Source organism: Tripterygium wilfordii, chromosome 20 (assembly GCF_013401445.1).
Source record: "Tripterygium wilfordii isolate XIE 37 chromosome 20, ASM1340144v1, whole genome shotgun sequence".
Classification (NCBI taxonomy): domain Eukaryota; kingdom Viridiplantae; phylum Streptophyta; class Magnoliopsida; order Celastrales; family Celastraceae; genus Tripterygium; species Tripterygium wilfordii.
Window position 1 is genome coordinate 3,058,483 of NC_052251.1, and position 21,378 is coordinate 3,079,860.

Consider the following 21,378-nt stretch of genomic DNA (forward strand, 5'->3'; position numbering starts at 1 on the left):
AACCTGCTTCTATCCTGACCCACAATTCTGACATCTTCATTGACGAAAATAGCTGATCTGGTACATTTCTCCGGCAATGTCACCACCAGTCATTACATGTGTTATTTTTCTTTACATTTAAAATACACGTGGATTTGAAAAGGAAAAAAAAAACTCATCTTCCTCATCCAGTCGTCTTCCTCCTTCTGCTCCTCTCACAGCCACAAGAGGTGCAACTGTGCAAGTCTCAAGAATCTCCCTTCCCTGACTTGTGTTCTCATCTCTTTTCCTACTTCACTTTCTAAATCCATAAACTTTTGCACAAGGTCTGTCACGTACTCCTTGCTCACCAAACTTTCTTTTCCTTCCTCTCTCTTGACCCATTTACCAACTCTCCATTCTTGACAATTTGGTCACAATTTGAATCCTGCTCAAGAAATAATCCAGTAAAAGCAGCTTCCATAGTTGAGCATTGGAACACACACGTACGTCGTTGCCCACCACTTCTCGCCCCGGAATCGAAGTTTTGATAATTATTATCCGACACCAAATCGGATTGGCCTTCTGGGTCTTCTAAAGCTGTTAATTAGGGAGTACTTTTGGGAGAATCATGTGAAAAAAGTACCAACAAAAGCCAGAATTTGATGAGGGTTTTGCTTCGTTTGGATTCGAACAATTCAAAGTCACTTTCGTCATTTTCAGTTTTCCTTATTTGATGAACCACAAGAACACCAATCAACTTGTTAGGTGTGAGGAGGAAAATATTGATCCAAACCCTGCTCGCTTTACATGGAAGCAAAGCATGTTACAAATTTTTTTTGCCTAAATTCAGATTTGGGGAAAGGGAAGGCAGAATCGCATTCGTCCTTCGAAGAAGAAAATAAATTTTTTATTTTTTATTTAGGGCTTGTTGATGAGTTGGCATTTTTAATGATGTGGATTTTTTCTTATAAAAAAATAACACGTGTATGCCATGTTGTCATTCTGGTAGTCAGCTGGGCAAATTCTGAATCTCCGATGCTCAAATCATCGGGAAGTGAGAATCGGAACATAATGGGATTTTGTACCGGATCACTAGTGGAGATTGCTGTATCGATGTGAGTGCAGAGGTGGACGTGAAGAATGAACAAGTTTGGTTCCGGGAGTGATTACTAGGGTCTTGGAAGCGAAAAGCTACATGGTCTGCCTGAAATCTGGTGAACAACTGATAAATTGATCTCACTATTCCTCTCATTCTCTGGTTTCATGTGTCTGGTTCGCGTCTCCTAGGGCGTTTGATGCGAAATAGATACTGAAGATTGGGGATGATGATTTACAAAGCTCACCGTTTTGGTCTTTGACAATTGGGCCTTCTTATTTCAAAATGAGTTCATTCCTTTGAAGTGTTTTAATTATTTTGAATTGGGCCCATCATTATGGGCTGCTCATCTCAATCTTAGTTTAATACTTTTTATTCATGCATTTCAAATATACATGTAACTCAAATGTCTGTATTGATGTCCCATCAAAGTTACCGTTTGGTTGGTATTGTAACCTGTATATATTGCACTTGTAGTTACCGTTTGTAACTACTACAATTGAATAACATCACATGTGTTCAGTTGTTAGCTCTCTCTTCTCCTTCTCCTTCTTCTTCTCCTTCATGCTATCTTCTTATCTCTTGATTCAGTAGTTTCTTACCTGCAATACAATCAGAATATCAAGTTATTTTATGGTATCGGAGCAAACATGGATCCACAAACACAAGATATTGGTGCCGCTCAACCCAACAATTTCATGAGGAACACTGCAGTGACAGGCCTCAACTCTGGAGCTAATCTCCACACAATAACAACAGCAGCTTTAAATGGTATATCACTACCTTTCTCAAACCCACCCATCACTACTGCACCTCTCTTACCCACACCTTCAATTTATTCTACCCTCCCTTCTATAAACACCACACCTGTCACTAACACAGTGACCAATCCCTTTCTTAACCCATATCATTTTATTCCTAATGATTTTGCTATAAGCAAATTAATTGCTGTTGAACTTACTGGATCCAATTATCATATTTGGAGTTCCAGTATGTTAACTGCCTTGGAAGCAAGAAATAAACTTGTCTTCATAGATGGTACCCTTCCTATTCCTAACCCTCAAGATCCCAACTTTTCCCTTTGGAAACAAGGCAATAGTCTGATCAAAAATTGGATTACCAATTGTCTATCCTCACAAATTCTAGCCAGTATCACTGGTAGGACATCAGCAAGGGATTTGTGGGTTGACTTGAAAAATATGTTCTCAGTCACAAACAAGACTCGTGTGTTTGAAATATACAGGGCTTTGGCTAATATAAAGCAAGCTTCTTTGTCAGTTACTGACTATTATGTTAAGCTCAAAAGCTATTGGGATGAATTACAAAATCATCAAGCTTTACCACAATGTAAATGTGGTCAGTGTGTTTGCAATACATCTCAGCCTCTAATTTTGCAAAGGGAGACAGAGAAAGTAATGTAGTTTCTCATGGGGTTAAGTGACTCTTACCATCATGTAAGTAGTCAAATACTCCTCATGTCCCCCTTCCCTGATGTTCACAAAGTTTTCAATCTGATCAGACAAGAAGAGAATACACAGCAGATGTATCAAACAGAGACAATGGCTGAAACTCCTATCGCTATGGCTTTCAACAAGCCAAACAATTTTACTACTCAAAAAAATTTCAAATCTGACAGGCCAAAAAGAGACTCTGACTCCAGGAACTCTTCATCCAACAAAGAAGGAATGTATTGCAAACACTGCAAAAAGGACAACCACAACACAGAGAAATGTTTCAGGTTGTTTGGTTTTCCTCCAAGGAAGAAACCAAATAACAATGGTAGATCTTACTCTGCTAACCAAGTCTCTGTCTCTTTTGATGAGTCAAGGACTCAACCTATGGATCTCTCCAATGTCCAATGCCTTCAACTTATTGATTTTCTCAAAACTAAGGTGAATGGAGATGCTTCCAACTCTTCACAGTCTCAGCATCACATTGCTGCAGCTTCTGCTCTTTCAGGTATTACTAATCCTATTCAACAAATTACTAAATGGATAGTTGATTCTGGAGCATCTGATCATGTGGCATGTCATTTATCATTATTTCATACATCTCATGTTGTGCATAATTCCTATGTCACATTACCTAATGGTCAAAAACATAGCATAAGTCACATAGGTGCAATCAAACTTACTCCTCAAGTTACGCTCACAAATGTCCTTTGTGTTCCAAGTTTTGCCTTTAACCTAATTTCAGTAAGTAAACTTACTAACATGAGTCATCATAATGTCCTGTTTTCTAAAAACAAGTGTGTACTGCAGGATCCAGTCACCTTGAAGAAAACTGGCATGGGCAGCATGATTAAAGGACTCTATCTCCACAATCCTGATGAAGAACATACTATTTTGTACTCTGGTAGCACTAATTCTGTAACTAGTAGTAGGATATGGCATATGAGATTGGGTCACCCTTCTCATTCTGTAAGCCAAATGCTACCTAAATTTTTGGCAAACACTTCACAGGATTGTAATGAATGTTTTTATGGAAAAATGAAAAGACGCCCTTTTACTATTAGTAACTCTATGTCTCATTCTTGTTTTGATCTTGTCCATATGGACATTTGGGGACCAAACTCCACTATTTCCATAGATGGCTATAGGTATTTTCTTACCATAGTAGATGATCATTCAAGAATGGTTTGGATTTATCTTATGAAGTCCAAAGAGGAAACAAGAAAATACATCAAAGCTTTCATCATGTTAATTCAGACTCAGTTTCAAAAGAAAGTCAAAACAATTCGATCTGATAATGGGAAAGAATTTCTCATGACAGATTTTTATTTACAAGAGGGCATTATTCATCAAAAATCTTGTCCTTACACTCCCCAACAAAATGGGATAGTGGAAAGGAAACATCAAACTCTCCTTAATTTAGCTAGAACTCTTAGAATTCAAAGTGGTCTAGATGAACAATTTTGGTCCTACTGTGTCAAAACAGCAGCTTTCCTTATTAATAGACTACCCTCAAGAGTTTTAGATCAAAAAACACCATATCAAATTGTTTACAACAAAAACATCAAATACAATGATCTTAGAGTCTTTGGTTGTTTCTGTATTGCTAAAACAAACAAAACACCAAACTCAAAATTTCAGTCTAAGGCTATTCCAGGGATTTTTCTAGGTTACCCTCTAGGAACCAAAGGTTATCAAATTTTAAATATCCAAACTCATGAAGTTTTCACTTCTAGAGATGTTTATTTCAGAGAAACAGAGTTTCCTTTTAAAACTACACAAGACATACCAGCACCATCTCTTGCACAAAAAAATCCGGAACAACATACAGTATCAAATCCCATTCAGAATAACAATGATTTAAATAGGCATTCTAGAGTGAAGACACAGCCCACATACCTAGCAGACTATGTTTGCAATACAGCTGAGACTTCCCAGCAACTTTCTGTGCATAACAACATTCTGTCTGATCATTCACATGCATCATTCATTTCTGCAATTGTAAAACAGAAAGAACCAAACACATATAAGGAAGCAATACAAGATCCAAATTGGATAAAAGCTATGCAAGATGAAATGCAAGCTTTGATAGAAAATAAAACTTGGAGTTTAACTACTTTACCACCAAATAGGAAGGCAATAGGCTGCAAGTGGATTTTTAAGATCAAATACAATGCAGATGGCTCTCTAGAAAGATATAAAGCCAGGCTGGTTGCTCAAGGTTATAGTTAAAGTGAAGGCTTTGACTACAAAGAAACCTTTGCTCCAGTGGTTAAAATAACCACGGTTAGGATTTTCTTAGCCTTAGCAACACTAAATAAATGGTTTCTATTTCATCTTGATGTACATAATGCTTTTCTCAATGGAGAATTGGAGGAAGATGTTTTCATGAAAATTCCTCCAGGTTATTCTCATCAAGGACAGAACTTGGTGTGTAAATTAAATAAATCCATCTATGGTCTAAAACAAGCTTCTAGACAATGGAATGAAAAGTGTATGAAAGCTCTTATAGATTTTGGATTCATTCAAAGTAGAGCTGATTATTCACTTTTCTTTTTAAAAAATGGTGGTCATCAAGTTTTTCTACTTCTTTATGTAGATGATATGGCTATAGGGGGAGATCATTTGAACTTGATTAACAAGGTTAAACACTACATAGGTTCTTGTTTTAAAGTTAAGGACCTAGGACCCTTAAAATATTTCTTAGGTCTAGAAATTCAAAATAATGTTACTGGCATTACAATTAGTCAAAAGAAATATGCTTCTGACCTACTTAAAGACACTGCTCTGTATGATGCTAAGTCCATTAACTCTCCTATTGACACAAATAGTAAACTATCACCTAATGAAGGTATACCATTAGATGATCCTCTTAGATATAGGAGATTAGTAGGTAGATTAATGTACTTATGCCTAACCAGGCCTGATATCACATATACTGTGAATACTCTTAGTCAATTTATGCAAAAACCAACTCAAGTTCACATGAATGCAGCAAATAGAGTTCTCAAATACATCAAAGGCACCTTAGATCATAGTCTTTTCTATCCTGCCACTAACGTCTTGCAGGTTAGAGGATTCTGTGACTCAGACTGGGCTGCATGCACTCATACACGCAGATCAGTAACAGGGTTCTGCATCAAATTAGGTGATGCTCTCATTGGATGGAAATCTAAAAAGCAGAAGACAGTTTCCAGGTCCTCTGCTGAAGTAGAATACAGAGCCATGGCTTCCGCTGTCAGTGAAATGTCTTGGATTCACAATCTACTCAAAGAACTTCAAATCAAAGCTATTTATCCTATGGACCTATACTGTGATAATCAGGCGGCTATTCACATAGCCACAAATCCAGTATTCCATGAGCGTACAAAGCACATCGAATTGGATTTGCATTTTACACGAGACAAAGTTCAAGAAGGATTAATAAAATTGGCTCACCTCAGAACTGCAGATCAACCGAGCGATCTCCTCACAAAACCCTTATCTGTCCAGCGGATTCACCATCTCCTAGACAAGCTGAACATGCGAAGATCCCCTGCTCAGCTTGCGGGGGGGTGATAAATTGATCTCACTATTCCTCTCATTCTCTGGTTTCATGTGTCTGGTTCGCGTCTCCTAGGGCGTTTGATGCGAAATAGATACTGAAGATTGGGGATGATGATTTACAAAGCTCACCGTTTTGGTCTTTGACAATTGGGCCTTCTTATTTCAAAATGAGTTCATTCCTTTGAAGTGTTTTAATTATTTTGAATTGGGCCCATCATTATGGGCTGCTCATCTCAATCTTAGTTTAATACTTTTTATTCATGCATTTCAAATATACATGTAATTCAAATGTCTGTATTGATGTCCCATCAAAGTTACCGTTTGGTTGGTATTGTAACCTGTATATATTGCACTTGTAGTTACCGTTTGTAACTACTACAATTGAATAACATCACATGTGTTCAGTTGTTAGCTCTCTCTTCTCCTTCTCCTTCTTCTTCTCCTTCATGCTATCTTCTTATCTCTTGATTCAGTAGTTTCTTACCTGCAATACAATCAGAATATCAAGTTATTTTAACAACATATTGAATTTCCCCCAGCGACATCAGCCCTCCCGTGACTGGATTGACGGAACTTGGGTTCTCCCTCGCACAAAGAGTATAGATGCAAAGGGGATGTTAAATTCACCAATGGGATGACTACTGATCAGAGGAGTTTAGCATGTGTCAAATAAGGTCAGTGCCGACACCTTTTTAGGGTTCATTTTCTGAAGTAGGATACGTACGTTTGATTTTGATTCTTGTAACTTCACAAGCTCCACCATTTATATGCCGACAAAACTCAAAGACCTTATTACAACTTGTTAAAATAGCATTCGTTGATTAACTTTAACTAAAATGGTGTGGGAGAAAAGGGAAAATATGATTCGCCAACACACTTATATTTTTCAATAAATATGACGTGGATAAAAGGGAAAAATGCTTGATAACATATTTGAAGTAAATAATTAAACATATATAAAATTTGATAATAAAATATTCAACAACTGTTACAATTTGTAATTTAAATTGTTTTTGAATCTAAGCCTACCAAATATGCGCCTAAGCCATACTAGCGCTACATATGGGACATCTGGTCCGCCTGATCAGCCACCCATGAATGCAGTCATGGTGGAACAGATGCTCACAAGGAAGAACCAGTACCTCCGCTCCCTCTATGAAATCTGCGTGGCATATGGAGCACTGGCCTGAATCAAACCTCATGCCAGAATGATACCTTACACGAGGGAACCTAGTCATCTCTATAATAGCTTCAGCAGGTGGGACTCCCTGTCCCTGACCCTGCTGTGCCACCTCTTTCTCACGAAAAATAAAATACAAAACAACTACAACAACCGCCACCACTATCAAAGTACAACTAATAATAACAGCCAAGTGACCACCTAATCCGGATGGACGTGCAACGACCAAATCTGTCGTCTATCGTGGGGCTCGTGGCTAATGCCCCAAAGATGATACTAAGTAACAAGAGCGCAGTGGGTACCATGATGAGACTCGGCATGATAACAAATACGACCTGCATATGATAAGTAGAATAAAATGCTTAAGTTTGCAAAGTTACTACAAACGAAATATAAGAAAATAATTGTAAAAAAATTTCTAACTACCCATTGTTTGATTCCAAATATCTCAATCTTAGTTCAACAACAGAATATCTATAAAATAATTTCAATATAACTAGTGTTATTCCAACCCAACCTCCCTGAGAATTATGTTAGCCTTAAATTGACATTTGGAAAATTGTTCAAACAAAAAAAAATATCCGGCAAAGAATTACCTCTAAATGGTTACTAACTAATTTTTCAAGAACAAAAAACAAAAATGATTGCGAGAAGTTTTAGTTGTCAACATTTTGAAGAATGTTGGGGGTTACCCATGTTAATGGGCCAAGCATTTGGGTTTACTTAGTATTGGATGGATGTTCTCTAATTAAAAAAAAATAATATTTGATGATCTTTCATTTTCCTGAAATTGTATTTGATGATGTTTGCAACAGCCAAGTGAACATTCTCCCGTTTGAAAAAGTAATTTCAACCCAATTATGTCATCTCTGAGTTCCATAATAAGGGAGCTTCGTAAGTTATATATTCATGTGGTCTTGCACCTTCTCCAACTGTCATCCTCCATACATATATATATATATATATATATATATATATATATATATAATGACACCATATTTCATTGCATGTAAAGATCGCTATCACCTTCTCCAAGAGTCACACTCCATATATAATGACAGCAAGTATTTAATGGTCAAAATGCCATATTTCATCGCATGGAAAGATCGCCATCACCTTCTCCAATGGTCATATTCCATACATATATAATGACACGAAGTATTTAATGGTCAAAATGTCATATTTCATCTCATGGAAAGACCGCCAACACCTTCTCCAACGGTCATACTCCATACATATATAATGACAAGAAATTAACATGAAGAATTACATAAACTAAAGGGTACCGTTTTTTCTTCTCTCTTTAGTCTAGTAAGAAAGATGTCCCCTTGTGATTGCTATTTATGAGGGGAAGAAAGAGCTAGCTCTTACTTGATACAGGTAAAACTGGCCCCTACGCATCTTCCTTTCCATTAGCAGAACTTAATCCAGTGTTCATTGTAATGACCTATGTCAAGAACTCCAATGATGACCTTTCCTTGTTGCGGCTTTGGCAGCTTGCCTTGGGGTGAAACCCATGAAGTCCCATGACCTTGTAGTATGAAGCTTGAAAATTGTTGTTTTTTTTTTTTTTTTCATAATGGTGTTTGGTCTAATAAAACCCAAAAAATTAACATAAATACAAAATAAAATTGATGAAACTAATTAAAGGCCACCTACAAAATGAAATAATATATAAATGCATAATTAGAAGCCATATTAAAAATGCAATCTATTTTTTAAAAACCAAAAAAACAAGTATTGTTGTTTAATATTAAAAGTAATAGAATGAATAGAATCAAGGTCACTATTGTTATGTATTGTTCTTTAATTTTTTTGTCCCATAAAAAAAGTTTTTTTTCTTTTACAAAAAATTAACCTGAAAACATGGAATAACCTAAAGAAAATTGGAAACCTGAAAATCAGAACTGATGGAAGGATTCTCATACAGAATCAAACATGATAAACCTGGCAGCACATCAAGTGCCGAAAATACTGCCTGTAGCACATCAAGTGCCGACAATCCGACCTGCAGCAGCAAAATCTTAACCTGGTGCACTAAGCTAACAAATACTACCAACAGTGTTGTTAAGTGCACAACGCGCAGTTGAAGTGCAAAGCACATGCTCCAAAGACACGAAGCGTGGTATGGAATATCATAGTGTAACCAGTTATGAGAAGAAAGAGGAAGAGAAGAAGAAAGAAGTTTGAACTTTCATTGATCGTGTAAATTGTACCACTGTGAGGGAGAGAGTACTTTTAAGTTAAACGCTGCGTCTTCAAATCTGGACCATCAAACATGCAGCAAGGTCAAGCAAATGTCTGATCTGCAACATTTGACCTGGAAAGTCGAAGCTTCTTCAACCTTCGACATGCAATAGAGAGATCTCTTTTCCAACCTCACGTAAACACTAGGAGAAAGCTCCATGACCACAATTACCAGTTTATCAAAGTATCAAACAGAGAAGAAAAGGAGATATAAGAGAAGAAAAAGAGATAGAAGGAAAGAGGAGATGCAGAGAATGAAAAGAGGAGAAGCAGCTGGGAGAAGAACATACCTGCGATGGCGAGTGACAGAGCGAAAGGAAGAGGAGCGAAAGGAAGAGGAGGAGATGCGTTAGCACAGAGCCAAAGAAATAAGAAGACTGAGCATACGTAGATGCTCTAGGGCTAGGAGAAGAGAGGCACGAGCATAGAGCCAAAGGAGGAAGAAGAAAGTTGGGCTGGCCTTTCTCAATTTCATAACTGGGTTTCTCTCAATTTCGTATCAATAAGTTCAAAAAAAGCCATCTGTTTCAGAAGCGTGAGAGGTGTGCACCTAGCGCTTCACCAGAAGCGCACACCTCATCAAGCTTCTGAAACATTTGCAAAGTGAGGGCAAGCCTTGCCCTCTGCCTCTCTTCTTGCTTTAAATGCACAAGGTGTGCGCCTTCAACAACACTGACTACCGTTACCATACAGAATCTTGACAGACCATCACTCCCAATAAATAATCGAATCATAGAACTGAAGAATAATGTCATAAAACATAGAGAACTAACTGAACTCAAATTATGAACGTTGGAAACAAAATAACTGAATCAGAATACAAGTCAGATGCTTGTCCCAAGGATCTGACTTGTATTCGAAAATAATTGATACGAATGTCTGAACAGATTTATTGTTAGTGAGAGCTGGGGTTTCAAAACTGATGATAACAAACATGTTGAATACTTGAATTTCACAACATATGGTAACATCATACACATTCATCTCCAAACCATGTATACCTACCTATACATATATAAACACATGTACAAATATACACATTTACCCATAGGCGTACACACATACATATATGAACACATTCAATGTATACACACAAACCTACTGTATTTATACCCACATACACACACTGTACTGCACACATATATACACACACGCTGCACACATATACACACACACTATATATATATATACACATACACTATATATATATATATATACACACCACATACCGTACACATATATACAAACACGCTATATATATACATACAAACAAATATGAACACGTATATGCAGAAACCACTACATGCATACACAAAACACAACAGGAAAAATCCAGACATAGAGTCTCAAATACAGAAGGCAAAATCTCAGTCACTCATCAACATAGAACCAGCACAGCAAACTCGAAATGGGAATAGAGGCTAAGAACACTAAAGAAAAATCCAGAGAATGAATCCGAAAATGAATCTACGAACAAATCTGAAAAAGAACAGAATCACAATGGCATGGAGTATCGGGTATGAATATATCACGCATGAATCCAGAGAAATAGGAAACAGGGCATCAAAAACGCATACACGAGATAGCACCAAATCAAAACAACAAGCAGTGCATCTTTTAGAAGATTAAAACCATAAAACCATAGGCAAAACTAAAATATGCATCCTACTGTTTTGAAATAGAACCAGAAGCTCAAAGCAGAAGTGGAACCAGAAAATGGCGGAGAAGTAAATCAAAGCAGATGACTACCTTTCCCGATTCTGCTTCTCTTCTTCTCTTCTGTGCCTGACTGCAGCCTTTCCCGATCTTACTCCTTCCGATCTAGCTTTCCGTTCATGTTTTGTGCGGCACCTTTCTCCCTCACACAAAGCCCTCTCTCGATTTCTCCTCCTTTACCCTCTCTCTGTTTTTTCTTCTTTTTCTTTTTTCCTCTGTTTTTGTTCTTTCCTCCCTGATTTTCTCTCTTTCCGGCGGCTACTTTCTATTGCTCTCCCCTTTTGTTTGTGTTGTGCGGCTACCTTTTTTTTCTTTTTTTTCTAGAACGCTATGGTGTGCTCTCCCACTAAAATCTTAACTCTTTCAATTTTCCTTTTTTACCCCTATTTTTTCTCTTCTCTTAACCAAGATGACTACTTTTTTTTGTCTTTTCCATTCCTTTACAAAACCCTAATAAAAACATCACCTTTTCAGTTTTTATTTATTATTTATTTAATTCCCCTATTTTTTAGGATGAATCTTAATTGCACCCCAATTTTTACTGAGTACACCCCATTCTAAATAAACCATTAAACCCCAGCTTAAATTAAAACAATTATGAGTTCACCCCATTTTCTCAGTATTTCAAATTTTCCAACCTGCATCCCATGTACAACAGTTACAAAAACAGAGCATCTCATCCCATGCATTATACCTATAGAACAACCTGAAATCAAAGACAAAATGAAGCCAGAATCATGTAATAAGTAATATCAGTCCTAAACATAATCAAGGAGGAAGTCATATTAGTCCTAAACAAAATGAACAATGAAGTATTCCTCATATCAGTCCTAAACAAGGAAGTCATATCAGTCGCAAGTGTTCATGGAAAACAACACTGTTAAAATTAGATTAGAGAACAAAAATTCAAGTTTCCCTCGTTGCTTTAAAGTATAAAGAGCTTGGATACTGTGTTAGCATGATAAATAAAGTGTTTACATAATTATCAATCTAAGCACACCATCACATTGCTTATCAATCAATTGCTCTGTTTTTCAGTAAAAGTAAATAGACAATTATAGAAATCAACACCTAAAGGCATCTTCTTTGAATCTGGAACAGTCTGAAATTGAGACAGCTCTAGCAGAGCCCCTCCCCATCTTGTTAAATTCTGCAGAACAATTATCGAACCAACAATTGGGAAAAAAAATAGCTTCTTATTGCTGAAACTCAAACAAAAAATCCATTTCTACGAAATCCTCTGAAAACTATCATAGTTTTCTCCCTTTTCCACAACAATTTGGCAGTGACCAAACAACAAAAAGAGCAAGAACAGAAATCACAAAGAACGGAATAGATCGGAATAGATCCAAGAACACAATTATATATGAGAAGCAAACATAAATTTAATTAGTCGAGAAACGAACCTCGGCGTCTAAAGGGTTCAAGACGTATGCAGCTTCGGCAATTTCACGTGCATGCTCGAAGAAAACGGTAGGGTCAGGAAATCGCCCAAGAAATCGTCGCGAGAGAGAAGCTTTACAGAAGAAAGAGAGAGAGGAGCGAAACGAAGGAGAAAGAAAGATAGTGAAGGAAAATGGTAGGGTCAGGTGGGGTATATATAGATGAAGGTTTTTTTTATTTTTGGGTGCACTTAGTAAAAATGGGGGTGCAAATAAGGTTCATCATTTTTTAGATATTTTCTAGTGTTTTGTTTTTTTTACAATTGGGTCAAAACTTAAGAATTGGGCCTTAAATCTTGAATTTATGAGTCTTCAGGCTTTAAAGAAAAGACACAATTTTAGACTTCATTTTCTTTCCTTTAATTTTTATTTTGGATTTCATATCTTTATTTTTCTTTTATTAATATTTTGATCGGACGAAAACCGGTTACTACAGCAGGGTCATAGGTAAGTGTATAGTGTATTGGATAAGTCTTCGATTCACTCACCTGTTAATGCAGCTAACCGCTATCTACTCCCACGTCCCTCGAGTAATTGTGGAGCCCAAAAGATAACAAGTCACCTAAGACGTACAAACATTCACTGAGATAATTATATAACGTTCCAACTATTACTAACACTATTTACGAAAATCCGCTGACATAACGAACTTGCCTGTTTGACAGAGCGGAAGTGAAAGCGGATCCGCTATCGGCTCCGCTTCCCACTTCCGTTGTGCCAAAGGGAGCTAGAACTTTTGTAGCGGAATTTTCCGCTGCAGCTTTTTGGCATGGGCCCCATGCGCTGCAGCAGTATATTTTTAAAGTATTTAATGTGTAGGTCTCACACTTTTATATAAAATATTATTATTTAATTATTTAAATATAATTATATTTTAATAAAAAGTATAAATTAATTATATTTATGTATTTATAATTATAACAGTAGATTTATTGAAATAAAATAATTAAAATTTAAAAATACAAATAAGATATTTATACTTTAAGACTTTTAATTTTATAGGTGTTTAATTTTAATACATAATCATAAATTAAAAAATACAATAAATTAACAAAATTTATTTGATTAATTAAATATAAATTAAAAAATACAATAAATGTAAGTTTAATTAATTTGATTATTAAATATAAATTATATTTGATTAATTAAAATAATACTTAAAATTAATTTTAATAAGAATTATATTTATTAGATTAATTTTAATATAAAAATAAAATTAATATTATAATACTTTATTTCAACAGTTTTTCCGCTAGCGTCGGATTGGAGAACCAACGCCCAAAGCGGTAGGATCGGGGATGTTTTACCGGGGGTACACTGAAGCTTTCCAGCGTGATTCTGGACTGTGGGGTTGCTGTTGACGGCGGTGGATTGTCGGGTTATCCTCCTGCAGGTGTGGTGATTCTTTTGGGACCAACGGCAGACGGTTTGGTGGCAGAACGGCGAAGATCCGTCGTCGGCAATGAGAGAAGGCGAGTTGCGCGTGAGGGATGGGTTTTGGGGTCAATTTGCAATTATTTGTCTTTAATTATTTAAGCGATTTCTCCAACCTACAGTGTGAAACCATATTTGTCCCCAGATTTTCAATTATTGCAAAAATACCAACTCGCGATTTTACATCTATGCCATCTTTTTTCCATTTGAGTATTTGACTACAATAATGCTATTTACTTATTTACGAAATTACCATTACAAGTTTAATTAATTAATTTTAGTATAATTTTAATCTCTTATCATCCGATTTTAATTAAATCCAACCCTCCAACTCCTTTCCAATGTTCGCCGTTTCCGAACCAAAAAATTCTCATTTAATTTCCCTCATTTTTTTTCAACAATTTTATCATGTCCAAATTTTCAAATCAAAATTTCAGTCTCACATGGCGTCACGGAAGCTCCACGTGACAATTTCTATCCAATCAGAACCTGATGCATTTTTCTTTAAAAAAAAAAAAATCCACTCTCCCCCTATCTCTGAACGCTGACTTTGTTCATCATATCTGAGTTCAGTGGACCCAATAACCCAAATCTAGGGTTCACCATTTGGCCCGCGGGCCTAGGCCCGGCCCGAAAGTAGACCGGGCCTGGGCTCCATTTTTGGGACCGGGCCCGGCCCGAAGCCCGATACTTAAGGTCAATTTTGGCACGGCCCGAGCCACACACACGTATATATGTATATATAATATATAATATATATGTGTATATATATATACACATAATACGTATATATTTTACTCTCTATAAAATATTGTTCTATTGTATAAAAATTAAAATACAATTATGACATTAATCAATTGTAAGCAGGGATGACAATTTGTCCCCGACCAGCCCCTAAATTTAATTTCAAAAACCCTAAAGACCCTAAACTCTAAACCCCAAAACCCTAAAGACCCTAAACCCCTAAACCCTTAACACTAAAGATCCTAAACCCTAAATGCCCTAAACCCTAAAGATCTTAAGTCCTAAACCCTAAACTTAAGCACTAACCCTAAAGCCATAATATGACTATCTACTCATAAATGTTGCTAAAATCTTAAGACCCTAAGATTTTATAAAATAAGTATAAAATTAAACTATTTAAAACTATAGATGTGTATAATATAAAATTTAAAATCAATACTCATTAAGTAAAACTAAAATTATTTAATTGTGTTAAAAATATAACAAGTGGCATGTAAAGATAATAATTTAATTAGTTGGCAAGTATAACATGAAAGTAACTTTGGTTTGTTGGTCAATTCATTACTCTCCTATCTAAATGTCCTAAATTCGAATCCTATGACGAACAATTTAATTTTATAATTTTCAAAGCCCGAGCCCGAGCTCAAAGCCCGAGTTTTATGGGTCTGGGCCTGTGCCTCATATTCTCAGTTTGGCCCGGCCCGACCCGATGTCGAGCCCTACCCAAATCCACCACTCGAATGACGGAACATACCATGTTCTGCAACCTGAAAACCAACCTGACCCTGCCTCGTCTATTTGCAAAGAGAAAACCAACCTGACCCTGCCTCGTCTATTCGCAAAGAGAACTGGAGATTCGATCTAGACCAACCACAAAGCATGCACGTCGTTCTTTCACTAAAGAGAATAGGTTCCACCCAGAAAACCAAGCCCAAAAATATGTTGTAAGACCCTTCCACCTATTTCTTTCCTAGGGTTCTTTTTCTTTTGCTGTTGAATTGTTTTCTTATCCATACATTTATGTGGCTTTCGGGAGAGATTTGAGGATACGACAAGTGAACTTCACAGCAAGAGACTTTCTACATCTCTTGATATAAACACATTTGGTGAAAGCTCCAAATTTGTCGAAATCGATACCTACAAGCCAAGATTGAGTTCCCATCGAATTAGTTGTGCATTCTCAGAATGTGGTGAAACGTTGCCATATACCATATTCATCGAATTAACTTCTCTGCCTTTCAGTTTCCACGGTGTTGAGATAGAATTGAAGAATCACCATGTTCTGCTTCTGTAATCTTCATTAATAGTTATAACTCAATCATGGCTTATCTTTTTTCAATCTTTATTCATAGTTAAGAATTTGGTTTGCTTTTAAATCTAACCATAAAAATTTCAGACCCATAGATCCATGCTACATCTAGCAGCGATCCACCAAATCAAAAATCGTAGCTCGAAGCAGCCCTAGGTTTATTCCCTCTCACTTCGAAATTTATTTTATGAATGAGAAAGAAGGTTTGGGTTTGGGATTGAGAGGAAGAAGGGAGTTGAGAAACAAGGGTTTGTGAGGTGCAGATGTGGGTTTCAAGGAGGAAGAGTTGGGCTTGGTAGCAGAGGAGAGGCAGGGAAGAGGAACTGAGGAAGAATTTTTTATTTTTCGTGGGTTTTTATTCATAAGAAAACGAATCGAGGAAGAACAAGGGTTTCATGTGTTTTGATTCGTGAGAAGAGGATTTGAGGAAGAATTTTAAGCCGAGAAATATCATCAGCAAATAACAATTTGATGCAAATTATGGAGCAAATGACCAAGAATATACAACAAACATGTTAGCACAGTCTCATGCATAATCAAGAAGCTCTTCAACATAATACCCAGGAATTCCGACAAGTTCTACAATCAATACAAGACTTAGAGCAAGTTATGCATTTCGCTATAGCACCACAACGGTCTATATAGACCATTCAACAACCAACTGCACCTCAACCTTCACAAGAATTTATGAATGAGCTTCCTATCATGTTGAAGGTCCACCAACTGGCATTAAATCGATGTAACTTTGGTTTTTAAATTTTTCGTGGATCCAATATCCAAACAGTGTATGCCTAACTACATGCCAAAAGAATTTAATCAATATAAATTTACTGCAAATCAATGAATAAGAATCAAGAAACAAATCAACGAAGCGAGTATTTAACATGCATTGAAATATATCACAAAATTTTCAGAACATGAAGGATCGAGCACTAGATGTCAATAAGTGAAGAACCCCTACATACAATGAAAGGAATCAAAATTAACAAAACAACAAACAAGCTCTGCACGAGTCCAAACAGGTACAATAAAATATTAATAATTCCTAATATACATGATATTAAGAAATTTAGCGAGCAGCAAATAAATAGGGAAATTATAGCTCATAATTTATACTAAAATGAAAACCCAGGTATTAGAGGCCAAACATATCAGAACCCCTACTTTAAAAGCAGTGCAAATCACAAATATGTTTCTACCGCGTCAACTTTGTCACCTCGATCACTTATACATATATATCGACGTATGTGTGTGTATATATATATATATATGTGGGGTTTGTAAATTCAGGATGCAGCTAACGTGTTTCTACGAACGAAGAGCATTACATAATGGTTTACCAACTAAGGTGAATTTGAAGCAACGTGGTGTTCTGGAAGATGACTTGTGTCCTACTTGTATCCGAGAGACTGAAACTATCTTGCATGTGCTTCGGTCTTGCCCGACAGCAAGTGACGTATTTTCTTGTGGAGCTCCAACTTTGTAGAAACTTCATTCTTTATATCCTTCTTAATTTATTGGACTTTTGGCAATTTGTAGTGCAGGTTTTGCATAATTAAGATTTGATTCTTCTGGTATACAAATTAATGGGCATATGGACAAGGCGGAATGTATTTGTCCATGATGGTGATATCTATCCTCCAGCACGGGTCTTTAGCGAGGCAAGGGCTACGGCAGTTGCTTTTGAGGAATATGTCTGTTTCTCTTGACTAACTCGATGCTCGCCCATCCTCCACTCTGACTGACTGACTGTTTCTTCGTCCGGGAGATGGTGGCCCCCCCAATCTAATTATGTAAAATTGAATCGGACGCCGCAGTATGTAATGCAACATCAACCTCTGGATTTGGGTGTATAGTCCGAGATGAACGTGGTTGTTTTCTTGCTGCTGCGATTTCAGGCTATTCAGTTGATCTTAATCCAACGGATGCGGAGGCAGCAGCTCTTCTTGAGTTTATAAAGTTTGTACTCTCATTGGGGTATATAAAGCTCAAGATAGAGGGTGATTCCAAGATTATTATGGATGCCATTACAAAGTGTACGGGTTACTATTAGAGTTGGCGTGGTATGTTGCACAAAGTTCTTTCTTTGTTACAGGCGGTGGAGGTTTGGTTTATTCATCATGTTAATCAGACTTTCAATGGATGTGTCCACGGACTTGCTTGGGTTGCGCTAAGGATGTCTCCTGCTAGTTGGATTCATGACCCTCCAAACTTGTTACGGGATAACTTGGCATGTGATCTTTCTTTGCAATTCTCAGCCTAGTATGTGTGGCATACTCTGGTGTGCTTTGATTATGTTATGGTGTTTTGTGATACTACTTGATAGTAGCTTCTCTTTTGTTTGGAGTTGCGGTTCTCAGGAGGTGTTTTGTATGAGAATGCTAGTCTTAATGTACTTTGGATTGATTTCCTTTTAATAGAATTTCAGGGTGAGTTACAGCCTTGTCAAAAAAAAAAGTTGTCCAAAGATTACTACTGTCTATAATAATTTTTCGGAAAGTCTGTTTATTCATTTGTCTACAGACCCACTGGACCCGTGAGCTCACTTATTTATATTGTCAATTACACTTAGGGGAGTTCAGCGGGGTGCAAACCCGGACTGACCAGAAAATTATTTATCGGTCCGAGCCAAACTCGGTTTGATCAAATTAATAATAGGGTCAGGTTTCGGGTTAATATTTTTATGATTTTTGAGTTATCGGGTCACCTAAAAACCTGATTCATAAATCTATTATAATTAAAAGTCTGTGTCAAAGACGTGTTTCTTTGTGCTTTTATAACCAATTTTCCTATGCTTCTCTTTCAGCTTTTTCGATGTGAGACTGACAAGTCTAACAATTTTCTTTTCCATGTATTGCCCGTCCGGCCTATTCACTCTTGTGATAGGAATTTCTCAATTAAATCTTTGTGCTAGCAAGGTTGGGAAGCGGAAGATCGAGGAGATTGAGATTTGTTCCTAAAAAGAATCAGTATAGTGGTGGGATGTGATTTGGAGTCTCCCTAACTCGGTGTTTGTGTGTGTTGGACTCAAATTATTTATTTTCTGGGGGTAACAAGATGCATACAGTGTAGATAAGTTGGCACAGATGGACTCAATCACTCAAAATTAGTGTGGGTATCATATCATCCCTTTGAGTGCTTCAAGTCATCAGTCATCACAGATGCACATAGCCTGACATAGGCGAAACAAAAGCACTCAAAGGGATATACCAATAGCACAAGGAACAAGCCTTTAAAGCACAAAAACGCTCCCAAATGACAAGTTGTTTGTTTACTCTTTTTTATCAGGCCACTGGGTTAACTTGGTTCAAACCCTGTAGGCCGGTGGCCCGAACGCAATAACACAGAATACTTTTGACAGGGTTATTCGATGGGGTCATACATCTCCTAAAAGTTATTGGTTCGAGTCTAACCCAGTTCAATAATCCGGGACCCGGCCGATCAACACCCTTAATTACACTAATCAAATTGGTCAAGGTCAATTCGGGTCCACACTTCTAAAAATCTGGTCAAACTATTTCTTTTGACAAAAATGGGCCATTCTAAAAAATGACTCAGAACATTCCTCTATGGGGCCAGCATTTATTGAGTGGCCATATGGGCCAAAAATCAAAATTGACCTAGGCCTCTCACGTCACGGTCCAACTAATCAACAAAGTCGGTCATTCAATGAAATCAATTTTCTCGTCATTTTTCAAATGCCAAAATCCAATGGATTAATAAGGATTATGTCCCATTAAAGGCCAACCTATCAATGGCCTAAAGCTCAAATTTGAGCCAAGCACGAATCTTTAGTCAACAGCCCAATTGGGGCCAGAAAATATTTTAAGTGGGCTAAAGCCCATTTGGTGGCGGGGCTGCAACGTGCTATAGTTTTTGACCTTCTTTGGGCGTTAGAGACGGATGAGATGTTTGGCGAGAAAGGGTATACAGTATTAGGGGTGGGTTTGGGAAACAATTTGGAAACTAATATATATATTGGTTCTAAAATGTTGTTTCAAATACATGTTAATAGTAGACCTTTCACATGAGGATTGTAGGTTTTTGTGGCAACATTATTTGTCGCCACAAAAACCTTTTGTGGCACGATCTCTAGCAGCAACCACCGATGACGTAGTTCAGTCATTGTAAATAGGTTATGCAATGGCATGTCATTTTTTTATGGCGATTCTTTTTGCCATTGAGAAATGATTGTTTGTTACGTCTTCAGCCTCAAACATGGTAAGAATTTAATTCAGGTTTTATTTCAACAGATATTTATATTTTATACTCTGTAGCTAAATTATTTGTAGTATACTTAACATTGTTGTCTTGTTATTTATTATCATACCTCGGACTATAGCCACGACGCCCACGGAAAACTTGATTTTTTGTAGTGGTTGTACTAACTGCACACACTTATTTTGTTTTGCGTTGATATGGGTTATTGGAAGTAGATTAATGGTGCAAATATGTAGATTTTGTGTTTAACATTACTATTATGCGTTTTTCTAGACGAATTTGCAGCTGATGCAACTATTAAACAATAGGTTATTGTCAAAGATTAAAAGTCAAATTGACTTTATACGGCGACATTGTGTCACCACATAAAAGAAATAAACTTGGTCATACAAATAATTGCTAATTTGTGGCGAAATCAAATTTTGTCACAAAAAATTAATTTTTTGTGGTGACATTGCATTACCGCAAAAAGAGACCCCATATTACAACGACCTCTTTTGTCGCCACAAAAAAAATTTTGTGGCAACTATCAAATTACTCTTGTGATTATATATGTATGGAGTATGACTGTTAGAGACGGTGCGAGACTACAAGAATATAACTTATGAAGCTTCCTTTTCTCTCTTCATGGAGAAAATATTTGGTCAGCGCACAAGCTCCCCTGCATATTTTTTGTCCACAAAATGTCAATTCTTGTTATGTTGTGGTTGGTGATGAGTCATCCAAATAAATTAAGTAATCAATCACTAACGCAAACTTGGAAGGAAGTTCTAAAAGTTATTGGATTTTCTATTTAGCTACCATTAAAACATTATAAGATGATGAGATAAAGATACCATATTGTTACTAACAACGATCAATTCAAATTTAAAATGACAAAAAAATTAAGAAAAAAAGAAAGGAAAAAATAGAACAACAAAACTAACAGAAACAATGAACACAAATTTCAACAATCTCACAACATATAAACGCAAATTTCAACAATCTCACAATCTATTTACAAATATAAATTTCAACAATCTCGGAACCAA

General features: G+C 36.6%; 2 protein-coding genes and 1 long non-coding RNA gene across 3 annotated transcripts; 1 reads left to right on the forward strand and 2 right to left on the reverse strand.

Moving 5' to 3' along the window:
• The first annotated feature begins 5,112 nt into the window (after positions 1 to 5,112).
• On the forward strand, positions 5,113 to 6,066 carry LOC119986848 (uncharacterized mitochondrial protein AtMg00810-like). The gene has a single exon (XM_038831543.1). The coding sequence runs from the start codon at positions 5,113 to 5,115 to the stop codon at positions 6,064 to 6,066; it is 954 nt and encodes a 317-aa protein (XP_038687471.1).
• Positions 6,067 to 8,383: 2,317 nt separating this feature from the next.
• On the reverse strand, positions 8,384 to 11,529 carry LOC119987562. Its single transcript, XR_005465464.1, has 2 exons — positions 11,231 to 11,529; positions 8,384 to 8,825 (listed from the first exon to the last, which is right to left on the reverse strand). It is a non-coding gene; the product is annotated as an uncharacterized LOC119987562 (long non-coding RNA).
• Positions 11,530 to 11,773: 244 nt separating this feature from the next.
• On the reverse strand, positions 11,774 to 17,621 carry LOC119986849. Its single transcript, XM_038831544.1, has 5 exons — positions 17,467 to 17,621; positions 13,294 to 13,422; positions 12,604 to 12,829; positions 12,269 to 12,347; positions 11,774 to 11,903 (listed from the first exon to the last, which is right to left on the reverse strand). The coding sequence occupies exons 1-5, from the start codon at positions 17,619 to 17,621 to the stop codon at positions 11,779 to 11,781; spliced, it is 714 nt and encodes a 237-aa protein (XP_038687472.1). The 3' UTR covers positions 11,774 to 11,778.
• Positions 17,622 to 21,378: the final 3,757 nt, after the last annotated feature.

Excerpts from the sequence above, each read along its gene's own strand:
- LOC119986848 (XM_038831543.1), top strand. The coding sequence starts at position 5,113 with ATGGCTATAGGGGGAGATCATTTGAACTTGATTAACAAGGTTAAACAC.
- LOC119986849 (XM_038831544.1), bottom strand. The coding sequence starts at position 17,621 with ATGAAGTTTCTACAAAGTTGGAGCTCCACAAGAAAATACGTCACTTGC. Across the intron at positions 13,423-17,466 it reads CTTCAAATTCACCTTAGTTG|CGCATGGGGCCCATGCCAAA; the intron begins GTAAACCATTAT and ends ATACTGCTGCAG. Across the intron at positions 11,904-12,268 it reads TTCAAAGAAGATGCCTTTAG|GTTGTTCTATAGGTATAATG; the intron begins GTGTTGATTTCT and ends CTTTGATTTCAG.